This window comes from Piliocolobus tephrosceles, chromosome 15 (assembly GCF_002776525.5).
Source record: "Piliocolobus tephrosceles isolate RC106 chromosome 15, ASM277652v3, whole genome shotgun sequence".
Classification (NCBI taxonomy): Eukaryota; Metazoa; Chordata; class Mammalia; order Primates; family Cercopithecidae; genus Piliocolobus; species Piliocolobus tephrosceles.
In genome coordinates, this window is record NC_045448.1 from 17,337,780 (window position 1) to 17,356,455 (window position 18,676).

Sequence of the window (18,676 nt, forward strand, 5' to 3'; positions counted from 1 at the left end):
TAATTTGCCAAAGTCATATAAGCAGGTGGTGGAAATGCAATTTAAATTGAGATAACTCTTTCTTCAGAACTTGTGCTCTAATTATCAAGAGCGTCCGTTTTTATCAGTAATATAAAAATTTCTATTTCACTGAACTCTACTGACATAGAATATTAGCGTTATTTTCATCCTATTTGATTTGATGTATTTGAAAAATGGCTTCTGTTTTGATTTCCATTTCTTTCATTACTTATGAAGTTGAACATTTTCATGTCTATATGAAACTTACAGATACACAAAAGCATTTATGTTAAAATGAAATTCCATAAGTTTTATAATAGTTCAGAAGAAAAAAGGTTACTACTTATTGAAAATAACACACACATTAAGGACTACTTCAGCTATAAGTATTTGCTACAGTAACACTTCATTTAAATTTAAGACGTGTATATGTTTTTCATTTTTTGTCTTGATGATATGCATGAATAATATGGTAAAGCAGAAAAGCTACCAGCTACTTACCTCATTATTTCCTCTCGATCTCCATGACTAGCATGTTCTGCCTGTATCTTCTGCCTTAATCGATTAATTTCTTTGTCCAGAATTGATGCAGATTTTTCTACTTCTATACGCTCCGGGCAGATCTGTCTTGCTTGTGACATTTTCTCCTAAGAAAATAGATGTTTAAATCTTTAAAACTCTTCTTTGATATAACAATTCATTACACTACTTGTGGCAAAATATGCAAAGTAAAATTCTGAACTTATGTTTAAGAAATGTATTTTAATTACATTTAATATCAATGTTATTTATATTTATCTAGGTTTTATATTGAAGATAAAGTCCAGAGGGAATGACCTCAAGAGAAAACTGCATTGCTGTGTGTAACTTTAATAAGGTGCAAGATCTCCCCAACTTCTTAGTGAAACAAATTTAATGTAGCAGTTCCGAAAAGCTTGCTACCCAGGGCACCAAGGTGAGATGTAGGTTTCCATGTCCTTTAGGGTGGACTCTGAGCACCAATGGTATTAAAAACACAAACAAAGACCCTCATGGGGTAAAGAATACAAGGCACTTTTACAGATAGTACTTATTTATATTCACAACTTTCTGTATTATTCTTAAACAAATGAGGAAAACAAATAAGAAAATGAATTACAGTTTAGATCATTTTCCTTAAGATATAAATGCAAAATTGGAATCCATCTGTTCTGGTTAGGACAAGATTGCCTTCAATTTATTCTCCTCTAAACACTGGGCCACTCTAGCTGCCAACAGACATGTCTAGTAGGAGCTAAAATCTAGCCCAGCCCACAGCCCAACTACTCTCTGGAAGGGGTGCCTTTTCCGGACACACAATGGCTATCCACTTGCCAAGGTGGGCATCTAAGGAGCTATGTTAGCTGAAAGACAGTGCTGCTTTCTAAAGCACTCAGAGGCATAATACAGGACTGCTGGAGTCTTGCCTATTTAAGTCCTCACACTTTGAGGGTCCCTAAGTCTCTTCTGTTGATTCACCCAAACACCTATTACTCCATATGAAACAAATTCAGACAACTTGTCTGTTTTTAGAAACATGACATTAGGGAAAACACACTTTAATAATCATGACTCAGGCTGACAACAAAATAACTTGAAAAACATGGTGAAAAACCTGTAGTTCTTTCTCTTTCATATCCAGTTCTCGTTTCTTTTTATTTAAGGTATCCAAGTGTTCTTTTTGTTTTTCTTCATAATGTCGTTTCCCTCGTTTTTGGTTATCCACTTCAGAATCAGCAAGGTTTAATTCATCCTGTTTGAACAAAACCAAAATAAAAGACTGTTTTAAAAAAATTTCCAGTATAGGCATAAAGATAATTAACAAATCAATAGAGTGGCTAGGATTATGCTGTTTGAAGAGGCAAGTGTTATTTTATCCATATGAGTCTGAATACAAGTGAGGAGTCTCCCAAATTAGGAAGTCACCTTAAATTCAAATTCTTATCTGAATTCCCCATATATATTTCAGTTTTATTTTAATAAACCAGGCATTTTTTGGGGAATCCACATTAGCCTTTAAAAACTTACAACAATGCAAGTGTTAGGTACTTACAGAGGACACCTGAAAAAGAATACCTGGTTTTAAAAAAGGTGGGTCGGGGAAAAAGCAAGGATGTAAAAAAATTTAACTCTGATTTATTTAGTAATATCTGGTATAACTTCACAATTTTGAGCATAAAATACAACTGGAAAGAAGCTATCCCAAGATCACTTTAAAAACAAACAGTAGTAGATACAAGGTAAAGATGCATACTGTAATGCATGGCCACCACTGGAAAAATAAAACGAAGGGTATAGCTAAAAAACTGGGAGAAGAGATAAAGGAACATTCATATTTACTTGGTAATCTCAAAGGAAGGACACGAAGAGGGAAAGTATGAAGAACAACAAAAACAGGACCATTAAAAGCAAATAGTAGCTATTACTTCATGATGAAATATAGAATGCTTTCTTTCTAAGAACAAGAGCAAGGTAAGGACTTCTAGTTTCATGGCTTCTATTCAACAACGTACTAAAGGTCAACTGTTGTTGGAGGTCCTGGCTAGTTCAATTAAAATAAAAGGAAATAGAAAGCATAAAAATCAGAAAAAAAAAGCGTAATACTGTATTTATACAGAAACAGATGATGGTACATAAATTCCAAAAGAACTTTAAACTAATGAGTGAGTTTAGAAAGGTTACTGGATACAGGTCAATACAACATTCAGTAATGTATCTATATACTAGGAATAACTGAAAAATGAATTAAAACATTTACTATACCATGAAAAACAGCCAACACATATCCAGAATAAAGAACTCTTACAACTCAAAAATAAAAGACCCATAACCCAACTGTAAAATGGGCAAAGATTTAAAGAGACATTTGCCCAAAGATAAACAAATAGCCAATAAGCACATGAAAACTACCAACGGTATTAGCCATAAGGAAAATACAAATCAAAATCACAATGAGATACCACTTCTCACTCACTAGCATGGTTAAAATTAAAAAGGCAGAAAATAACCAGTGTTGATAAGGATGTGGAGAAATTGGGACATTCAAACACTTGGTGAGAACGTTAAATGGTACAGTTTGAAACTTTGGAAAGTTTCAAAATTCTTCAAAATGCCGTATAAGCACATAGCCTAGTAATTCCATTCCCAGGTATCTGAGACAAATGACAATACATATCTACACAAAAACTTGTACATGAATGTTTGCAGCAGCAGCGCCCAAATGTCCATCAACTGATGAACGCATAAATAAAATGTGAACTTGACTAGGCAATAAAAAGAAAGTTCTGACACATGCTACAACACGGATGAAACTTGAAAACATTATGCTAAGTTGAAGGAGCCAGTAAAAAAAGACTGCATATTATATGATTCTACTCATATGAAATATCTGGAATAGGCAAATCTATAGAGATAGAAAGTAGATTAGTTTTTGCCAGGGGATGGGGATAGGAGAGAATTGGGAGTGACTGTTAATCAGTACAGGTTTCTTTATTAGGTGATGAAAATGTTCTAAAACGGTGGAAATGGTTACACAACTCTGAATATATGAAAAATCATTGAACTATACACTTTAAATGGATAAATTTTACTAAACAATATTTAAATAATGATTAGATCCTGTTGAGTTTTTCTATATCCTTGTTCACTTTTGGTATAGTTGCTCTATCAATTATTGAAGTTCTATAAGATTTTGATAGGATTTTGCTTCCCATATGTTACAACTCTAATATTTGTTGCACACATATTTAGAACTGCTATGTATTTTTGGTGGACTGAACCTTTTGTCATTACATGTCCTTGTTTGTCTCTGGTAATTTTATTTTGAAGTCCACTTCATCTGATTTTAGTATAGCTACTCCTGCTTTCCTTTGATTATTATTTGCAGGATATACCATTTTCCATCCTTTTACTTTCAACCTGCCTATATGGCTGTATTTGAAGTGAGCTATTTATAGAGAGCATATAGCCATGTTTTAATCTACTTTGTCCATATCTGTCTTTCATTTATTTAGACAAGCAAGTCTAAATTTAAGTCTGTCATTTTATTTTTTGTATTCTGTTTGCTGTTTATCTGTCTTCTCCTTCCTGCCTCATGTGTTTACTCCAACATACATTAAGGATTCCATCTCATTTGTAGTATGTTTTAGTGCACCTCCTTGTATAGCTTTTTTTAGAAGCTGCTGTAGGTATTACATTATATACACCAAACATCACAGTCTATTGGCATAATTATTTTACCAGTTTGAGAAGTATAGAAATCTTATCTCCCTATTGTATCCCTTTTCTTTTCCCCATTTTAAATATGAGTCTTAAATACCTTCCTCTACATACATTTAGAATTACCTCAGATATTATAATTTTTGCTAGCCTTCTAAACATAATTTTTAAAACTCAAGAAGTAAAGTCTATTGCATTTTTTCCTATTTTTATCTCATTCTTTTTTCCTTCCTGATGTTGAAACAAATTCTCTAAGTTTGCCTTTATCTGAGAATATCTTGATTTTTTCCTTTATTGCTTGGAAATATATTTGGTGGACACAGGGTTGACAGGTCATTTTGCACTTGAAAAATATGCCACTTCCATCTGGCCTCCATGGTTTCTTATGAGAAATATGCTGTCATTCAAAAATCCTTTTCTATATAAGGTTTTCTCTTGCTATCTGTAAGATCTTTTCTTTAATTTCCAGAAGTTTCACTATAATGTGTCTTATTGCAGATTACTTTGGGTTTATCTTGTTTTCAGTTTACTTACATTCTTTAATCTGTAAGTTTATGCTTTTTGCCAAATTTGGGAAGTGTTTAGCCATTTTTTTTAAGTACTTCTTCAGTCATGCCCTCTTTTCCCTCACTTTCTAAGACTCCAACAATACAAATGTCAGCTATTCTGTTGTAGTTTCACAGGTCCCTAAGATGTTGTTTGTTTGTTTCAGTCTATTTGTTTTTCTTTATTTTTTCTCTGTTGATCAGATTTACGAGGAATAATAAGGGAATATTATGAAAAACTTCATGGCCAATTTTGTCTTAAAAAATACGAGCTAAAAATAAAGTCAACTGAATTCAGCCTGGAACATAATGAGATAGCTGACAAACAAGAGATGAGTAGTACTTTATTTCAAGTTGGCTTTTATAGCAACGAATCTTTGAGTTATTGAAGCAAAGCTGGGACAACAGAACAAGTAAGCACAGGGACATTCCACATGTACAAGATGTCTCTGCTCCTGGTTCTGATTTTTAAAAATCATAGACGTTAAAAAAAAAAAAAAACTATAATCCTCTAGGAGAAATGGAAATTTGGTGATTTATTCTCCTAAAGGCATGAACAGAAGTGTTTAATACTAATTGATCTAATGATGAAAGTTTGGTTCCCACTATTCTTTATATTTGATTTTTATGCTATTATATTTACATTTAACCAGAAATGCTTTTAGGCCAATACCCAATAAGTACACTGTGGATATAAAACTAAACCATAAAATATATACATAACAGAATATCAAAAATATATACCTTAAGTGGGTCGGCTAGCTCTGATAGTTGATTAATTTTTAATTTAATTGCATCATACTTATTTTCTGCTTCTATTTTCAGACTTTTAAGATGCTCCATATTTTCTTTTTGTTGCTCCATATGTTTCTCAACCATTTTCATTTTGCTTTTATTTTCCTGAGCTTCATCTTCCTGATAAAATTTAAACAGCATGTAGGGTTAATTAAAACACTTTAAGCTTTCCAATAGAAGAAACATATAAATAATTCTGAGAGGAGAAACTATAGGCTATACGCAAATCAGATCAAATACAAATAGAAAGAACACTAGAATATTTTTATACTCTTAATGGTAAATTAGGAAGTAGAGGAAAACAAGCTGAAAAATCAGAAGGGATGATATTTAGGAGACAATATTCTGCTTAAGATCATAATCAAAAAGAATAACTTTCATTCTATCTATTCATTTTTTCCAAACTATACTATATCTTGTGCCAGAGAATATGTTAGATGCTAAGTAAACAAAGATAAGTAAGATATTATCCGTATGTTTAAGAAATTTAGTCGGCCAGGTGCAGTGGCTCATGCCTGTAATCCCAGCACTTTGGGAGGTCGACACAGGTGGATCATCTAAGGTCAGGAGTTTGAGACCAGCCTGACCAACATGGTGAAAGCCCGTCTTTACTAAATACAAAAAATTAGCTGGGCGTGGTAGCACATGCCTATGTAATCCCAGCTACTTAGGAGGCTGAGGCAGGAGAATTGCTTGAATCTGGGAGGCAGAGGTTACAGTGAGCCAAGATTGCACCACTGCACTCCAACTGGGGCAACAAGAATGATACTCCATCTCAAAAAAATAATAATAATAAAAACGAAATTTAGTCTATCAATAAAAGGAATTAAAGCGGAAAAATAAAAAGCAGAAAGTGAAAAACAAGACTACTAGTAAAAAATGAAGAGAAATTCTAATCAGAGTAAAGCTTCACCAGCACTGAGACTTATTCCATTTTGTGCACTGTTGTATTCCTTAGCAGTTAATATGCTTCCTGATACAGAGCAGACACACAATAAATATTTATTAATTTTAACAAAACTGCAATTTATCTAATTCACTGTTTACTGAAACTCAGAAAAAGCTAAGTGTCATAAACAGACTCCTGGAAAAAAAAATACAGTAAAAAATGTGTTGAATTAAAATGAAAAATACTGATTTGAAAAAAAGAAAAAAAAACAAGACACCAATTAGAACTGATTAAAAAATGATCCTGACATCTGTGCCCATTCATATTGATACTGATGAACTCTGAGAGTGCCTATATGAAAAACACTATGCTCAGTAGCAGGGTTTGATGGGCCCTTGTTTAGAAATATAATTAAGTTCGGGTAAAGCTTTTTTGCATGTGATAGAAGACAAAATCAATTATTATGCATGAAAGTTATATATACACACAACATTAAAAAATATGAAGGCTATATACCAGGTAGTTTTTACCTTCTTGGTGAATGGACACAGCAATCATAAAGAGCAGCTTCAATTAAAAGAACTTTCTAAAAAAGCTGAGTTGATGCCATTAACCTGAATCGTGGCTTTATCCTTTAATATTACATTTAAATTGAAAAAAAGTATTTTACCAAAGTTGCAATATCTACAGACTGGTGTTCTTCTATGTTCTCAAGTTCCCGAATTTCAGAATTACTTTTTCGTATTCTCATCTAAAAGAAAAGTATTTGGATTTTAGTAACAAAAAAAAATTTAAACCAAAAACCTTGGAAAGGATGTATTAATCTACAAAGCTCTACAATGTTGATGATACAGAAGGATTCCATAATTAATGAAAGGGGTACATTAGTATTAAATTAACCAAAGGAAATTACATTAAATTAACCAAAGGAAATTACATTCTGCCATATCACTCTTATATACTAATCCATTCCCATGCAAAAGAGATGTAAGTAATCCATCTTAGCATTTTAAATGATGGCACTGTTGAGTCCATCAAGAAAAATTTTTCTGAAACATCCAAAGTCTCAAGTTATGGAATGATTATTCTAATCCAGTGGTTTTCCAAGTATGAACCAAGTAACCTATGGGGGTTTCTGATATCCTTTCAGATAGTCTGTGAGGCCAAAACTATTTTCATAAAAATAATTAGACATTATTTGCCATTTTTATTAGCATTTTCTCATGAGTGTATATAAGGTTTATAAATGTATGATTTGTAATATCACAACAGACTGAATGCAAAAACTGATACAACTATTTATTGAATTTTATTAAACTGAACATTAGAGACTTACAAAAATATTCCAATCTTCTCACAAAATCTTTTTGGTTTCAAAAATTTGTTTTTCTAAATAAAAAATATTTCTGTTAACTAAGTTTATTATTATTTTTAAATGATTTGATATGGTTTGGCTGTGTCCCTACCCAGATCTCACCTTGAATTTAAGTTCCCATAATTCCATGTGTTGTAGGAGGAACCTGATGGGAGATAACTGAACCATGGAGGCAGCTACCCCTCTACTGTTCTTGTGGTAGTGAATAAGTCTCATGAGAGCTGCTGGTTTTATAAGGGGTTTCCCCTTTTGCTTGGCTCTCTTTCTCTCGTGGCTGCCGCCATGTAAGACGTGCCTTTTGTCTTCCGCCATGATTGTGAGGCCTCCCCAGCCACGTGAAACTGTGAGTCCATTAATTACCCAGTCTCTGTCTTTATCAGCAGCATGAAAACAGACTAATACATGAATTAATAAATATTCTTAAATATTGTTTTAATTTTTAAAAATGTAAACGTTGATAGATATACCCACAGAAAGGAAAGCTCTATGAGTGTAAAGGGGCTTGAGGCCAAAACATCTGAGAATTACTCGAAGTTAATAATGGGATCTTAAAATCAACTTGGTAGTAGTAAGTTGAAAAAAAACAAAAGAATGTTTATTTGTTTTTTTACCTCCAGTTCTTTATAATGTAGTTGGCACCTTTTAAGAAGTTCCTCATTGCGTTTAATACCTTTTTCAAGGTCAGATAAATGTTGCTGAAGATTTAATATCTGGGCCATCTTATTTTCAACCTCATTCTCCAAGTCACTTGATAGGAAAGGAGAAGATAAAAAATACTTCAAAACTTTTTCTCAATATTACAAATACTTTAGACCTTTACAAAGAAAGCCTTATTTATAGTAAGTTATGTGCAAAATCCTTTTCAGTTAAACTAGTTCTACAATCCTACCAAGCTATTAATCATGAAAATCTACTGCAGACATTTCAAAAAACATTCTAAACAGGAATCAAGTTTTACTTATTTCCTTAACAAGTAGAGTTTACTCTTGAACAAAGCAGGGTTTGAAATATGTGGGTCCATTTATACACAGATTTTCTTCTGCCTCTGTCACCCCAGACACAGTAAGACTAACCACTCCTTTTCCTCAGCTTATTTAATGTGAAGAATAAGGATAAAGACCTTAATGATGATCTACTTTTATTTAATTAATAGTAAATATATTTTCTCTTCCTTATGATTTTAACATTCTCTTTTCTGTAGCTAACTGTGTTGTAAGAATATAATATGTGATACACTGTATGGTATAATATACTGCGTTTGTAGTATATTGTATAATATACTGTACTGTATATACTATATTATAAGAATACAGTACATAATAGATAAAACATCTAAAATATATATTAATCAACTACTTATGTTATCAGTAAGGCTTCCAGTCAACAGTAGGCTATTAAGCTTCTGGGGAGTCAAAAGTTAAACACAGACTTTGACTGTACTGTGAGTCAGTGCCCCTAACCTCTGCACTGTTCAAGGTTCAAATGTACTTATGACTTCTGTGTGCCAGTATTATGCATAGTGGTAGACAGAAGTAGAAACAGAATTAAGATGTGACTCTGAAAAAAAAAATCAGGAAATAAACTATAACATTAAAATGTGAACAGGACACTATACTATATATCCACAGTACTACAGGAGCATAAGAGTGAATCTGGGAGAAGAGATAACTGAATTGTATTCTCTAATTTTTCATCAGCTGGACCAACTAGGGGAGAAGATAAAAAACACAAAAAGGCACAGAGAGTGATTAAAACAGATAAAACTAATAGCTTAATACTTCTGTTGGTGAATAAACACTACGAGGAGTGAAGTGTGTGAGGAGTGAAGGGGAAGAAGACGACGACAATAAAAAGATACAGAGAATAAACAAAGTACCGGATTCCAAATTCATAAAGAAGGGTCCCCATATGGCAGAGTCAAATGGCTTCAGAAGTGATCTTTTCCTCACTAATCCAAGTATCTGTCTTCCAAAGCTGTGTGCTTGGTGGAAGAGAACTACCTTTGCAGTTAAGAACAACTTTTCCCTAGTCTGGGGGATATTCCCTGGAGCTGGCCATATTCCACTGAGATGCATATTTCTCCACATTTTAACATCTCTAAAATATGAAACCATTTTGCAGTCTGTGGTTCAATTAGTATTTATTTCCTTTTTACTGGTACATAAGATAATAGTATATACAACATTTACTGGTATGTAAAATAACCATGCTACCTTGCTAGAATTTTTAAATTAAAAAAAAAAGGCTCAATAAATGTTAGCTGAATAAATGACAAAAATGGGGAAAGGAATAGTATGGGGATAATGGAATAGATAGAAAAATGGGGAAAGAAATAGGAATTTCTGATAAAAATGGAACCAGGAGAAAAATTTAATATGGCTCCTCAGGATTGAATATGAAATATTTATTTTATCGTATATAAACCTAAACTTTTATTAATAGTAATTTTGCTATTAAAAAAAAAAAGGCTGGGCATGGTGGCTGACGCCTGTAATTCAGCACTTTGGAAGGCTGAGGCGGGCAGATCATTTGAGGTCAGGAGTTCGAGACCAGCCTGATCAACATGGTGAAACCTTGTCTTTACCAAAAAGTACAGAAATTAGCCAGGTGTGGTGGCATGTGCCTGTAGTCCCAGCTTCTCAGGAGGCTGAAGCAGGAAAATAGCTTGAACCCGGGAGGCAGAGGTTGCAGTGAGCTGAGATTACACCACTGCACTCCAGCCTGGTCGACAGAGTGAGACCCTGTCTCAAAAAATAAAATAAAATAAAAATAAACATTGCCCGGTCAGGTGCAATGGCTTAACCCTGTAATCTCAGCACTTTGGGAGGTGGAGGTGCCAGGAGTTTGAGACCAGCCTGGTCAACATGGTGAAACCCTGTCTCTACAAACATTAGTTGGGCATGGTGGCGCTTGCCTGTACTCCCAGCTACTCAGTTGGCTGAGGCACAGCAATCACTTGAACACTGGAGGCAGAGGCTGCAGTGAGCCAAGATCCTGCCACTGCACTCTAGCCTGGGTGACAGAGTGAGATTCTGTCTTAAAAAAAAAAAAAAAAAATTGCCAAGTAAACAAACTTTAGAAACTACAGCCTAAACCAAAAATGAAAACCAACAAAATAAGCAAGACAATATTGTTATTATATAATTTTTCTGAACATACAGAATAAATTGAAGCAATCAATGTAATCTGCATTAATAAAACTAATAAATTTTACAACTTTCTTTTTACTGGGTAAAACTAATTCCTATACATTTTCATAGAATGTTCCTCCTTAGTTTTTTTAATGAGTTTTTACATAGAGAACATGTTACCTAATGAAAACTATATTAAGCCTGAGCTGAGTATGTGAGTTGTTTGTGTGGGACGAATACATATTCCCCGAAAGCCTATCTAAAATAGTATACTTGTCACTCTCTTGCCCCATACTATGCTTTATTTGTCTCCACAGCACTGATCACCACCTAACCTAGTATTCATTTATAGTCTATCTTCCCCTTAATTTAAGATCCAGTAGAGAAATTATGTATATCAATACTTTGTTTCCTTATGTGTCTTATGCCTTGATTAGTGACTGGAATTTAGATAGCCATTAAATATCTGTTGTTTGAAGAACAAATAAAAGAATAAAATTTTAAGAGCATACTTCAGAAGATTACATTAAAACGTTATAGTGTTTTAACAACTCAAAAATTCACATGTAATTTTTTTTATGTACCACCCTGGTAATCATTCTAAGGGCTTGGTTACACATTATGTGCACTTTTATAACTGAAAACTGCATTAAGATAATAAACAAAAGCAAGTGCCACAACACCAAGGTGCTAGTCATTCAACTTTTTCTATTGCTAACTGAAGTTTTACTAAACTTTCCAACATCCATTATGGTATTATGGTTATTTTCCTTTCCTCTGCTCTCATAATCACATAAAAATGACTAGAAGAAATCTATTTCAACAAAACTCTCATTTCCCCTACACATACAAGTCATTTATAATTTTTTTTTTTTTTTTTTTTTTTTTTGCTCAGTTTTCTTAGATATTTCTTTTAAGTCCTAAGCTCTTCTACTGAAGATCTTCTAAGTCATTAATTCAGGCCCAAACCGTCAATTCATCAATTGAATGAATTCAGTTAAGCAATCATGGGGTTGTTTTTTGATACCAAAATGTCTTTTTGCATGTTCTTGAATCTTTTATTAGTTTTTCGTTTAACTTCTCAATTTGTCTCTTCTAGCAGCTGTATTTTTCTAGGCATGAGTTCTAATCATGTCAATTGATCTTCTTTCTAGAACTGTGCAACTCAAAGTACCAATCAGGGACATTAAAAGGAGCTTGAGCCAGAATGTAAACCAGCCTGCTGTATCCTCTCTTAGACAAATCAGCAAAATTAAACAGTAAGCACAGTGATGTAGCTGATTTATATTCTGAGTCAAGCTCCTATCTCCTTGAGGACAAGCAACAAATAGTGTACAAATGAGCTAGCTGAGGGAATACGTTCTGGATTATCAGTCCTGAATGCTGTTATCAAAGTGATGATGCAAGATAACTGTCAACCTCGAATTCTATAACTGGCTAAGTGATGTTTTAAGACTAAGCACTGAGATCGATTACTCCCGTCCTCACTGAAACAACACTGAAAGAGTAATATGAAAGAAAATGAACCCCAAAGGAAGCAGTGGGAATAATACAGTAAAGTTAAACTTGACTCTAACCTTATTTCGGAATCCACATCTCTGCTTAGGAACTTAGGTCTTGTATATTCAGATGAATAATAACGTCCTGCAAAAACTTGATCACCCTCAGCAGTAAAAGCTTCTCTACAATTTTTGGGTGGCTTTTGGGACTGCATTATTGCACGAGCTACAGAATTACTCTAAAAGAATAGAAAAAAATAAATTTTTTAAAACGATGTGAAAATTTTTCTGATGTATAGAATTTCAAAATGTTACTCATCCTTATTATTTTAATATGATTCAAGTATTCTTTTTAAAACGTTCAAATAATTTTATAAAGTTAAATGTAAGAATTTTAAAACTTTCAAGGTTAGAAGAATTAAAACTATTTAAAAAGTCTTAAAACAGTTTAGTAAACAAGGCTTCATGACAAACTGGTGTATATTTATTTTTAAATTTGAGTGTTGTTATCCATTTAAAAGTTAAAGCTATTTTAAGTGCTTTTTAATGTGAAAATACAGACTTTAGACCAGTTCATACTAATTATTTTTTCTAAATGACTTTTACACCCTAGAAAAGATATGAATGAATAGCAAATTCCAATAAAAGATTACTATACTGAAAAATGTACGGAAAGTCTGGAAATATTTAAGCCCTGGAGGAAGTGAAAGAAGATTAGGTTAATTAAGGCCTAATCAACCTCTCTGGGGACAGACCTTTATAACAGGGCTTTATTAATTTTTTTTCAAGTATTATTCTAAAATATGAGAGAGAACACACAAATAATTACAATATGAACATATGTATATATATACACACACACACACATTTGAGTTATCTAGACCCTTCTTAGCTTCTGTTAATGAGAAAAAAAGACTTTTGTCTTGATTACAGATTTGTTTCAAATAACAAGGCAATATAAATCACCTTGTCCCTTCTCAGCAAATTTATGCCAACAGAGGAAACAAAATATGGTGATCTAATCTAACAAGCACATAAAAATACCTACACAGATAAACAGTAAATATTGATTTATCTAACAGAGTACAAAGTTATATGAAAAAGAAGTCATAAGATATCAAGCAAAATACTTCATTTAAGTAGAATGATAATAATATATGTATCTGTAAGGGCAAATAAAGAATAAATTTGTCAGCTAAACAAGAATGAACAAAAAAATTTTATAACATCATGCACCAAAAGAATAATATGCGTTTGTGAAATGATTTTATAAGGAACAGCCAAAAGTTATAAAGTTCCATGGGGCAGAAAACATACAAATCAATCAGTTTCTGTATTACCCTATGATTTTCCTATCAGGTAAAAGTACAATAGTGAAACACATCAACAACTCTATGATAAAAGGAGAACTGGAATTTATATAATCATCTTCAGTTTTAAAAATTTAACAATAACATAAAATACAGCAAAGATCTGGTGGTCTTACTTTGATTAGTAGCACTGTCTCTATGCCTCTCATGTCAATTAGGCTATTTGCCACGACCGCATTATCTATTTCTAAGGCTGTCAGAACTGTTGGAAACTCTGGATGATAAGCAGCTCTAGGAGACAAAAAGACAGAAGGATTAACTTAACAAATTTTAATTATAAATATATACATATGAAAACTGTGTATATATCTACATACAATAGAGTATATATATTTCCATATATATTTGTAACAGGGGGAGATTATAATAAAGCAGACAGTATCAAATACCTGGTAACATTTGAAAACACAGGTTTTCAAATATATAGAGGTTTGTTTATTTAGCATTTATATAATACTATGTGTTAGGCACTGTTCTAAGCATGTTACAACTATTAGCTCATTAAATCCTTATAACAATCACATAAGATAAATAGTATTATTCTCTCCACATTTTTTTCAGATGAGGATGCTTCAGAGAGTTGAGTATGTTCCCCATCGTCACGAAGCTAGTTATGTAACTGGGCTAGGATTTAAACCAGGCAGCTCAGCTCTAGAGTCCAGATTCTTAATCAATATGCCCTGCTGCCTACTATAATTAATAATTACAATTTTCTTAAATCTCATACAGTTATCATACACATAAAAGTCATTTAAAATTTATTATAAATAGCTAAACAATTTTTTCCCCGATATAAGAAAAGAAAAATTGAAGCAAAGTTTATTACCAACACAGAGGAAATATGAAAGAAAAGATATTCTTAGGAATTGTAATTTGGGCTCATGAAAGAGACAGTCTTTCAACTAAAATGTAAACATGTAAGCTATTACTAACACTGAAAAATGAACACACTAAGAATAGGAGGTACAGGAGCAATGAATGGCTGAGGAGGAGATAGTGGTAGCATTCTTAGTGCTTTTCTAGTCCTAGAATTCCAAAACAAAGTATCTTTGCATGCATGTTTTATACCTACTCATCCATTAATTCAACACATATTTAGTGAGCACCTACTTTGTGCCAGGTGCTGTTCCAGAGGATAAAGGGAGCAGTATACAAAACAGACTACACCCTGTTCATGGAGCTTACATTTTTTTGAAGGAAGACAGAGAACAAAGAAAAAGAACAAGGGAAAGGCATAACACACACACACACAAAGACTAGAAAAAGCCTCACTAAGATAACACTGGGCAGATATCTGAGGAAATGAGATAGTCACATAAGTAACCTTAGAAGACCATTCCGGACGAGGAAAGAACAATCATGAAGACCCTAAAAGGTGTGTCAGAGAAGCAAGGAGACAGACTGCCACAGCAGACAGATCAGGGAGGGAAGTGCTTCTAGAGACAGGATAAGAAAGATGGTGAGAGGACAGATCACCCAGGCCTAGAGGTCACAGTCAGGCCTGTGATAAGGAAAACAGCAAAGTTTAGAGTCCTTTGAGCAGAGGCACAACATGACCTGACTTTACGTTGGCTGCTGTACTGAAACTGTGGTGCCAAGTAACCAGAAGCAGGGAGATCAGCCTGTGAATCCTCAAGGGAAACATGATGATGGCGTGAGCCAGTGTAGTCACCACACAAGTGGTCAGATCTTGGATATATTTCTAAAGTACAGCCAGTAGGATGTGGGGTAGCAGAAAGGAGTCAAGAAGGACTCTGCAATAGGGAAATGAAGATGGAGAAGATTACTGAAAGTGCAGGTTTTGGGGTGGAAATCAGGAGTATAGCTTTCAGACATGTTAAGTTTGAAATGCTTATTGGGCATCTAAGTGGAAAATACATATTAAGTACATTATATCCTAGAGTTCAGAAGAAAAAGGCAACCTACAAACATAGTTTCACAGTCATCAATGTATGATCTGTAGTCATGAAATCAGATGAGTTCACCTAGGGAGAAGTGCAGGCCAAGAAGAGTTCTGGAGCACTGATACAGTCAGTAGTGAGGAGGAAGCAGCAAAAGATACCAAAAACGAATGCCTAGAGAATTAGGAAAAGGAGAAGAGTGAGGCCCTTGGTGCCAAGTGAAAAAGTGTTCAGGAAGAATGAAAGGATCAAGGGCAAATACTGCCAGTAAGTAAAATTAGTGAATAGTAATGACTTTGAGTTAATTGAGTTAAGCAAAGTGAGGCTTGCTGATGCCTTCATGAGAGCTGTTTTGGTATGTGATGAAATTATAAAGTCTGGCTGGAGAAGGTTCAAGAAAGAAGGTAGAGAGAATTTAGAGACATAGACCACTCCTTTGAGTTTTTCCTGAAAAGGGAAGCAGAGAAAAGAGACAGTAGCAGGTAAATGGCTTTTTAGGACAGATTTCAGGTGGAAATAAAAGCAAGGATAAGAAAGAATAGGGTGTGGATGCTCTAGAAATGTCGCGTAGTCAATGAAACAAAGTAGAGAACAAGGAGATAAAGAAAGGGAGTAGAAGTCTAAGAGGGGAGGATGTGGTAGGCAGTTCTGGTGAAATGCAGACTCTCGTCAGCCTGTGGAGAGCACAGGTTTTGACACTAGGAAGGAGTCACCATTTTTGGGCAGCCACAGGCCATCATTACATGAAGTTGTTACTACCAGTTTGCTCTAAAGCTCTAAGTCACAACTACCTCTTCCTTTTGCTATTCGTCCCTGGGATTTACTTCATACTGGCTTATATTACAATTAATAGTATGTTGAGGGAGGATACAAAATCAGTCTAGCAGAGCAAAAAGTAGAAAGGAACATTAGTAATGAGATGTTGGTGACAGGGGACAAGAAGAAGATAATAGGACATAGGATCACAAACAATGTTAAGCAGAAAGTCTAAACAAAACATACCGACAAAGGAAAAAGTGCATAGAAAATCTAGGCAAGTATAATAGGCCTCACTGGTAAGTGGAGTTACAGGACAAAATGCTTTTTCCATCCTAATTATATTTAAATCATTTGATAAAAAGATGTGACTTCTAAAGTCAAGGAAAAGGAAAAACACCACTAAGTTAAAATATAGGAAAAACAAATATGATTCAAATTTGGTGTATTTTTATTTTATTTTTTTTGAGACAGGATCTCCCTCTGTCGCCTAGAGTGCAGTGGCACGATCACAGCCCACTGCAGCCTTGACTTCCAGGGCTCCAGTGATCCTCCCACCTCAGGCTCCTATGTAGCTGGGACCACAGGCACACAGCACCATGCTCAGTTTATTTTTGTATTTTGAGTAGAAACGGTGTTTCAGCACATTACTCAGGCTGGTCTTAAACGCCTGAGCTCAAATGATACACCCGATTCAGTCTCCCAAAGTGCTGGGATTACAGGTGTGAGCCACTGTGACTGGTCTAAATTTGGTGTATTTTTAATTTTCCAAATATAAGAAGATATAAAGTGAGAAGATACAACAGACTATGAAGAGAGCTGTAGGGAGCACCAGAAGGAGATGAAGAAAAGCCCACATATAGGCTGAGAAATACCTAAAGAGTATGAGAACCAAGAAAATGGTGTCATAGTAACAAAAGGAATATGAAGTTTGAAGGAAGGTGTATTTGATAGTATCTAATGCTTGAGAGAAGGTAAATATCAACTGGATTCCGCAACAAGGAAATAATTGGAGAATGTAATTAACATTTAGGGACCTAGAGTGGTATGTCTATGAGTGAATGCAGTCTTCCCTAGGAGGGGTGTGTTTTTAAAAGGAGAAACACAAATCAGAGACCTACCATGTTTAAAACAGAGAGAAAATTTTAACGGGAAAGTTTAAGGCTCAGGAGAGCTGAAATAATTTTTTTAAATGGTTAATGAGTCAGGCAAGAAAGTATGTGACTCAAGGTACGAGCAGACTAGCCTCAGAAAGAATCTCTCTTGAGATGGGGGCAAGATGTACAAATGCAGGCATAATAGCAGGAGGAGTAGTTTAGTAGCTTCTATGTCCTCTGAGAAGAAGAAACAAGACCATCTTTATAGGAAAAGTGAGCTAGGCACCTTCCTAGGTACCTCTGTTAAAGTTATCTAGCATAAGCCTAAATGACTGAAATGAGTCCTGTGTATCTGATGCATTATAAACTCTAATAATATTTTACTATTTTTCACATTAAAATAATGTAGCCAGTTTTTAAATTTAGCATTTGAACCATAATTCATACCGAAAAAGTTCTTCAAACACACAAAAAAATCACCACTTCAAAATGTTTACAAGGCAGGTATAGTTAACAGAATGTTAGACGTACTCAAGACTCTTGTCAATATCCTGTGAACACCCAAGAGGATGACAGTCTAGTTTCTTCCACTATTTCAACAACTTGCGTTTCAGCTACCCGCTCCTGAAGCCAAAACACGGACTTTGTCATCCCTTAGACCTGTTCCATTCAACCTGAATTTTTCACTCTTACCACAACCTCCTCTCCTTCCAGACTTATCATGCCTTTAAGCATGTTCTCTAACTTTATTAAGGTGGGTCTAAACACTTTCTCCCAGTCCTCTCTTTCTTTAAACTAATTTGTCAACAATACACTCAACTGCTTCCCTTTTCCCTTTCTGTAATACCTATCCACTCTAAAACATTCTAATATTTACCTAACAGTACAGACTCTCCCTCCACTCATCTCTAAAGAAACATTATCAGTGAAAAATCCTGCAGCCACTAGACTTTTGTATCTTAACAGACTTTGAGTCAGCTTCCTCTCTCATTCTCCTTGGCAGCCAATCTAAACCCTTAAAGAAGGTACCTCCTACGAACTCCTGAGGCCCTTGTTCTCGGCACATAAACTCACCTACTTCC

The 18,676-nt window shown here is 34.3% G+C and overlaps 1 protein-coding gene across 3 annotated transcripts in view; it reads right to left on the minus strand.

The window, feature by feature from the left end:
* Nucleotides 1-18,676, minus strand: part of SMC6 (structural maintenance of chromosomes 6) — an 89,658-nt gene that overhangs the window by 29,128 nt on the left and 41,854 nt on the right. For all 3 annotated transcript variants that reach the window (XM_023199436.1, XM_023199441.1, XM_023199444.1), the window contains exons 16-22: nucleotides 13,957-14,071; nucleotides 12,549-12,709; nucleotides 8,452-8,587; nucleotides 7,136-7,216; nucleotides 5,526-5,696; nucleotides 1,634-1,771; nucleotides 502-647 (exon numbers count right to left, since the gene is read on the minus strand). In XM_023199436.1, the coding sequence (XP_023055204.1) occupies nucleotides 502-647; nucleotides 1,634-1,771; nucleotides 5,526-5,696; nucleotides 7,136-7,216; nucleotides 8,452-8,587; nucleotides 12,549-12,709; nucleotides 13,957-14,071 (948 nt within the window). The remainder of the gene's footprint in view (nucleotides 1-501; nucleotides 648-1,633; nucleotides 1,772-5,525; nucleotides 5,697-7,135; nucleotides 7,217-8,451; nucleotides 8,588-12,548; nucleotides 12,710-13,956; nucleotides 14,072-18,676) is intronic.